The sequence below is a fragment of the Oncorhynchus clarkii genome, chromosome 32 (assembly GCF_045791955.1).
Source record: "Oncorhynchus clarkii lewisi isolate Uvic-CL-2024 chromosome 32, UVic_Ocla_1.0, whole genome shotgun sequence".
NCBI lineage: Eukaryota > Metazoa > Chordata > Actinopteri > Salmoniformes > Salmonidae > Oncorhynchus > Oncorhynchus clarkii.
In genome coordinates, this window is record NC_092178.1 from 24,312,777 (window position 1) to 24,320,495 (window position 7,719).

General features: G+C 43.1%; 1 protein-coding gene across 2 annotated transcripts; it reads right to left on the reverse strand.

Annotated features, from left to right (window-relative positions):
• Positions 1-527: 527 nt before the first annotated feature.
• Positions 528-7,515, reverse strand: LOC139391864 (cbp/p300-interacting transactivator 3-like). 2 transcript variants are annotated; one of them, XM_071139468.1, is made up of 2 exons: positions 7,336-7,515; positions 528-5,538 (listed from the first exon to the last, which is right to left on the reverse strand). In XM_071139468.1, the coding sequence occupies exon 2, from the start codon at positions 5,521-5,523 to the stop codon at positions 4,765-4,767; it is 759 nt and encodes a 252-aa protein (XP_070995569.1). In that variant the 5' UTR covers positions 5,524-5,538; positions 7,336-7,515; the 3' UTR covers positions 528-4,764. The 2 variants fall into 2 exon arrangements, with proteins under 2 accessions (XP_070995569.1, XP_070995571.1); XM_071139470.1 differs by having other exon boundaries at positions 529-5,538; positions 7,236-7,499.
• Positions 7,516-7,719: the final 204 nt, after the last annotated feature.

Genomic DNA, 7,719 nt, shown 5'->3' on the forward strand with positions numbered 1-7,719 from the left:
TCCATTTATTCCATTCTAGCCATTACAATAAGCCCATTCTCCTATAGCTCCTCCCACCAGCCTCCTCTGTTATACAATATGACTATTTAGGTCAAGGTGAGCCTCAGCTATGACCAGATGAACTTATCATCTGCCCCTGTCCTGTCTGTGGATTATCACCATGGCTTCTCCTGTAAAAATAGTACCATCAGGCAACTTTGTATGAGCCTCAACTTGTACTGTTGCTTTGTGTTGATGCCTAACATGAACTACAACTACCTGTCAAACCTGTTCATTATAACATTGTCATCTAATGATAGTTTCCCGTTCATCAATATCCATTGAGACAGCTATAGAGCCCATACATGGACACTGCTGAGATGTCTCACTGTGCCAGAGCAGAGGGATTGTCAGACTCATCGTCTCTTTGTCAGAAGTAGGTGAAGTTTCAGTACAAAGTCATACATAGAGTATTCAAAGCACATCAACTCATAGAGAGACACAGAGACAGACACATACACATTAAAAAACACTCCATATTCTGGCTAGTTCTTTAAATAAATATTTTATTGTTGTTGAAAATAAATACATTTTCTTAAAATAGAATCAATAACATTAAAAAAGCCTTTGTGGGTTGGGAGGTGGGGGGTTACCCCTAAATGAAGTGGGGCAATTTGGAACAAGGATTTTACAATACAATCTCACAAATGTATCCACCATCTTAAGACTCCAGCTCCCACATTGCCTTCCGTTCTGCTGTACATTCTCAGCGGATGTGTGGAAAAGTGGTGACATCACATCTCTTTTCACAATGTTCACATGCAGTCTACTAGGTCTTAAAGCTTCAGGCCTGTCCTGTAACCAAACCCTTTTTATAATGTGACTGTTTGTTAGCCTGGGTAAACCAGACTGAATGCTGCACTTAATGGTAAGCCCAGCATTCAGTCTGGTTTTACCAGGCAACCTACTTATATCAACACTCCTGTTTGTCAAATGGATGATAAACCCTAATCTCTTGTCATTAAACACATCAACATCAGCCTTTAATAACAATTATATCTGACAATGATTTTTGAATCGTACCTTAATTATGTCAACTTTACCTCTATTCTACAGTACATAGACACCATACACAAGAAGGCTGAAATATTATTGATATAGTTGTGATCAAATGACTTTGAGAGGCTACTATCCCTCTAAGGCTTAAAAGACAAACAAAAATATGTTATTTTCAGATTGTAATGGATTACTTTTTCATGAGGGGTTGTGAACCTTCCCTAAAAAGCCTGGTCCCAGATCTAGACAGATATAAGACCAAGTTAGCCATAAATAGCCTGGTAACAGCTAATCCGACCACAGGAAATTACTAGATATGGTAATTATGTCCATATTCTGTCCCAGCACCATACCTGGCCCACCCTGACCCATGTACTGCATGCTGGCCAGCTGGCCTGGCCCTACTCTGTACTGGGCCCCGTTGGCCAGGTGTTGGCCCTGGATCGGCTCCAGTGCATGTCCATGGTTGGCCTTTGCCACGATGAGTGTAATTTCTGTTGTCCATTGTTTGTTTGTGCTCAGAGCTCAGCAATATGGCAGATCTCCAGGAGAGAGAGGGGGTTAAGAGTAGCCTGGAATCCAAACGGAATATATGCATTTTATTTAACTGATTCAGTGAAGTGAAACAATCGTGAAATACAGCGATATTCCCTTTGGATTCCAGGCTAGAAAAAGAGCTGAGAGACCAGTGAGTGTAGCTCTAGTATTGGAACAGATTACTACAACTCGTGCATTACAGAGGGAAGCTTTCCCCTTCCCCCAATCCTCTCTTCAACCCCTCACTGCTCCTCCAACCTCTCTGTTCTGACATCTCCACAAATAACTCAACAACAGAACAGGACAGGAAGTTCTCGTACTAGTCACTGGAGCAGTAACCTTGCAAAAACATCATTATGCACAGGGGCCAGGGGGAAAGAACACTGCACCGCCACAGAAAAAGACAGTTTTCTAATTACCATGGGTGTGTCCAAAATGGCACCTTATTCCCTATATAGAGCACACTACTTTTGAGTGCCAAGTTTTCTAATTACCAAGTCATTGGGGCTGTCATGCTGGATGACCTCAATTAAGACAAGCGTGTGTGAACTGGTCATTAAATCTAAACAGGAGAACCAGCCGAGTAAGCAAATCTATGGAAACAGCAACCAACCTGTGTGTGAGTGCGTGCATGTCTGTGTTGCTCTGCCCTGTTGGGTTTGGCCCACTTCGGTAATGAAATCAATGCCACAGGTAAAGAGAGGCAGCTTTAAACAACGATTAAACCAACCAAGTACTGCCGGAGTAGTGCCTAGCACTATGCTGTGTCCACAGACTGGACTAATGAACGTTGTCCACAGTTCAAGGCAGTTGAAATAGCCTCCACTGTCCAGGTCTTCATACCCAGTCAGCACATTGGCCAAGCTTAAGTCCGAGGACCAAACTCAGTCACTTCCCATTAAAGAAGAACCTTGCAAGCTGCACACACAAGATGTTCACGCACAGATGGGCAAATCCTAACTTCTACTTCAATCAAATGTTCACTTGGTCTCCCATCAATGTATGACTAAGTAAATATTCAGTGGAGGTTACGATTCCCCCCAGCTACAGCGCTAGATGAATGTACTTCTCACAGTCTAACACTTTGTGTTTATGTCTTTTAATGGTCAAAATGTTGTTAAAAGTCTAAAGTGAGCTCTATGACTCAGGGAATGACCTGCGACTGAGAGGTACTAGTTTCCCCCCTGCCTTGCTTTCTGTGCCAGTCACAGACATGTACAGAAAATAGTCCACCGTTATGTTATGTGTGTTGTTTCTTAAATACTATCCAGTGTATTCCCTCGGCCCACCAGTAGAGATACAATATAAAGTAGTCATTAAGACTCTACTGAAACAGAGCATCTAGCTGTTTGACTGTAGAAGCTGACCCTCTGTGTTCAGAGCAGTATTTTAAGACAGGCATGGTGTGTTTGTATTTCTCTTACTATAGAGATGTTACTGTGTATGTGCTGCACTACTTTGCCAGTGATTAAACTGAGGACATGTAATATTCAAGGAAACATACGTTTTTAAGGTGGAGTTACACCAAGCAACTTTCACACAACTTTATTTGCAGTTGCAGGTTGCAAGAGACATCATTTCAAGCAACTTGGCTGATACACAAAGCAACTCAAATGCAATTTAAATTGTATGCAACGGCCAATCAAATTGAAGCTGCGTTTGTTTTGTCATTCAATATGGTTTGAGAATTCTAAACTCACCCAATGCCATCTGCTGCATTACATCTTGATTTCATAAATTATTAGTTTATCCAACCTTTTGCTTATTGTATAAAGATTGATTTAGCCAAAATGCTGGCAGTACATTTTAATTAGCTAGCCAAAATGAAATTGCCAGCACTGTTTTATCAAGCTAGCAACAAACTAAGCTACCTAACTTAGCGAGCTAGTTCATGCGGAACAAAATATCAGTTGAAACGTGTCAGAGGTCTGGGTTCACTTAAAAAATGACATGTATTGACTGCCAAAGCATGTACATAAACCTTAACTAGCCCTGATGCCAATATCTAATTATACCGCTACCATTTGGCAAATGTCTCGTCTGTCTACCTTGATCACAGTTCCCGCAGCACTGACAGATGTGTTGTTGACATGACAAGTGGCTCGAAGTTCTGAACCTTCGAATGGATCATGTGACAAAAGCATTTGTTTTGATTGGCTGTTGCTTGCAACAAGTAGAAAAAGTTGAAACGTTGCAACTGGATACAACTGAGTTGCGTATTAACTGCAGGGGGTGTTTCACGAAGCGATCAAGGAGCAACTCAGTTGCATGCTACCAAAGTTGGCGTGAAAATTGCTTCGTATAACTGCAGCCTAATGATAAATAGAATGTTGTTCTGATGATGTCATCAGATGATGTTAGGAAGAGGAACCAGATCCCCAGGCTAACACAGTTAACTCCCAACCAATCAGAGACTAACCCCATCCACCCCCAAAAAACTAACACCAGGCTCTTACTAAAGGAAATGTTAAGGTAACGAGGAAGAAGAGCCTGTTTTGAAGAACCAGCCTTCAACATACACACAATATAGTTAGGCATCTTTTTTGAACAACTCTTTCCCCAACAATCTAATTCATAATCAGACCACCAACTTCTTTAACAACTCAATTTGTCAAATGTCCGCTAACTACTTGGTGGGGTGAATTCATAAATAAATACATTTCTATAAGCCATAGATCGAATCTAGTAGTCCCAGGTGAAGCAAGATAGTCTTTCTTTGTATTGTCTCAGCTTGTCTGTCTCGTCTTCCCGTCCTGCTGAATGAGTCTACAATCATCCCACAGAACTCAGCACACAGTGACACTATGACATGGGTGGCAGCCCAGAGGCAGGATGGAAGGCAGTACAGATTAGACAGAGGCCACTGCGTCAGAGAGAGCGCCAACCTGTGGCTGGGCTGACTGAGCTCAGATCTCATGCCAGCCTGATGCAGAGCAAGCTTTTGTTTTTTTCTCCTCTCTTTCTGTCCTTACAATTAATCTTAAAAACAGGTAGGCCTACTATTCACAGGTGTGTTCTGTAGGCCTAATATACATGGTCACAGACAGATAGCCTAAACTCACACAGATAGAACAGAGAGAGAGTCTGTCTCTTGTATGTGCTGCTGTAGCTAGTCTAGTTTGTGGTTCAGTCTTTCTCTGGGCGCCGGCCTGTTTTTACAGCGTCTTTCTTCATCTGGCGGTTGTGTATCTCTCAGCAGCTCACGGTGCTTGGCTGCTGTTTCATAGAAACAAAGTCAGGAATGAAGTCAAACTCGTTCTGACACAGGAACAGTTCTGGGAGCTCCTGAACCCGGTCCAGACCCAGCTCCAACACCAGCGCTGTCAGAACCTCCTCATCTATGAGGTCTATGTCCATATTCTGTCCCAGCACCATACCTGGCCCACCCTGACCCATGTGCTGCATGCTGGCCAGCTGACCCGGCCCTACTCTGTACTGGGCCCCATTGGCCATGTGATGGCCCTGGACCGGCCCCAGTGGATGTCCGTGGTATTGGGTGTTGAGTTTCTGGAGGTGCATGGAGGCCATGAGCTGCTGGGAGGTGAGCCCACTGGGGTGGTACTGTTGCTGAGGGTGCTGGGGCTGTTGCATGTGGTGCTGCTGCTGTTGTTGTTGATGTTGCTGTTGTTGTTGATGCTGTTGTTGTTGGTTATACATCATCTGGTTCATCTGGTGGTGGTGTCCTCCCATCTGAGCCCCATTGACCTGGCTGTTCACCTGACCATTCATCCCAGCCGGCCCCACCATCCCCAGTCCGGGCCGCTGCCTCATGGCGGCCTCCATGGAGGTCTGCGGCACCCTGCCGTAGTGCATAACCTGGCCGTTGGGGAGGGTGCGGAGGCCAGGCTGGGGCACGGATTGCTGAGGAGGGCCGCCCATACCCCCCATCCTGTAGCCGTGGAGGGCCGTTGCAGGGCCGTGGGACATGGGCATCATCATGTGGTCTGCCATGGCTTCTCTGTCACCCTGCAGGAGGAAGGGCAATGTTTACGTTAGTTATGATGATGACTCTGTATAAAAACATTTGCATCGAAACCTGTCACCCTGCAGAGGAGGAGGATCAATGTTGCATTTTAGTTGCAAAAGTAGTGTGCTAGTAGTGGAATAGATGAATAAGTGGATTGATTGGGGATATTCGGGCAGGAACCAAAAGGTCACTGGTTCGAATCCCCGAGCCAGCAAGGTTGGAAAATATGCCGTTCTGCCCTTGAGCAAGACAGTTAATTAAGAAGTCGATTAAGACAACCTATGTGCCTCTCAGATTCAGAGGGGTTGGGTTAAATGCGGAAGATAAGGTATCCCCCTTTCTCTACATCATCAGATAAATCTGAGCGATACAGCCCCCTGAGAACATAACATTTCCCAACACAGCCCTATACCGTGACTGTTCTTTTAACAGTAATTCAATAGCGATAGACAGTATACTATGAGTATTTCAAACAGTGTTGAGTCAGTATTCCTTGACATCTATTCAGATGACGTTTAGGGGGCATTTACACTTTGGTTTTACTGTAATTTTGACCACAACAACATTACGCATAGCCCACTGCATGTATCCGCTGCCAGTATTTAGCCTATTGCACGGTGGGAAATACCAGCCATACCTTTTTCGTTGAAAGGACGCAGAGGATCGCTTGTCGAATTTTTATCTGTAGTTACATAGTAATAAATAAGTTGCTACGTGCACTATGACAGTAAAATGCATCCGCGCGAAAGGAAACCAACGTTTACAAACATTTCGTTAAGCAGTGACGAATGGACAAGATGGTCATTACAATTTTTGCTTATGGGAACAATACAATGGAAAGAAAAATTAAAGACAATGTCCTACGATTCATTAATTCAGAACATAATCTGTATTTGTGGCACCTCTGTAACACCAGAATTAAAATGGCACATCAACGCATAATTTTCCCACGCACAATTACGCAAGGTTAAAAATGAATGACATCGTTAATAACGTGCGTGTCTCTATCACTGCATGAACACAATATGATGGTGCAGCCCTTTGGATACCATAGGAGTGTGGCTCTGTACATGTCTCTCTGTCTTTTCACTGTCTGCTTGAAAACAAAGAATTCCGTGTTTCGTTCTTCTGTTTTCCCCAAAGATGAACTCCAGTGCCCCTGGCGCTAAGGTTTCCGTTCAAACCTCTTTGTGCTTTAGCAATAAAAAAAATAACTACGATCCGATGCAATCGTTTCTAAAACCTCAATCATTTAGATAGAAAACACAGTGGATTGGTATTGTCAACAGTCGGACAAAATCCATACAATTGTATTTGGGCTATGCACGCGTAAACATTTAGGGATCTTAACATTAATTCCGTCTATGACACATTTAGCAAAAGGCTAAATGGGGAGCAACAAATAATTATCGAGGTATTTTCTTGAAGACTAATTATTACACAACATATCAAAATGCTAAAGCTTTTAGCCGTGTCGTTTAGGGATTAATTGAACAGTAAAATAAATAAAAAACGTATACCACATAACAACAAAAATAATAATCCCGTTTAAATAAACTCGATTTTTCAATATAAACGATTCAATCGTTTAGTAATTTATTATACAGTATCACTGCAATATTGCAGGTGTCTGAACAATCGGGTACGTAAGAAATTGCAAATAAAAACAAAATCAACCGAACAATGGTTCTCCTACCTTCCCTCAGCAATATGACACGGTCTCTCTCTCTCTCTCTCTCAATTCAATTTCAATCTCTCTCTCTGCAATGACTGTCCCTTCACTAGACAACGCTTACCAGCTAATTGTCCTTGCTCTGAAGTTCTATTGAGTTCTGCTTCTGGTATTGGATTTCCGTCTTTACTTCCAAATGCGATGCTCCAGATACATGTATTTCATCGAATTAGTGCACTGTGGAGCGAGCGAGATGAGTTTCTAGTACGTGTCACCGTCACCGGAGTTACTTTTCTGGGTCAGCTCTGGGATTATATACATGTATAAACCAACCAGCGGAGTTGGAAAGAGGGAGAGGTGGAGCTACTGTCGTCTCTGTATCCTTTGTTTCGATTGGCTCGCCTTGTGACCCTAGTACAGACTTGGCGCACGTTGGACAATTCATTAACTGATACAGACATGTTTTTGAATGTTGGATTTATGTATCATAGACTCCTTTGATTGAACA

What these genes read in the sequence shown, in the direction of transcription:
- LOC139391864 (XM_071139468.1), bottom strand. Translation starts at nt 5,523, where the DNA reads ATGGCAGACCACATGATGATGCCCATGTCCCACGGCCCTGCAACGGCC.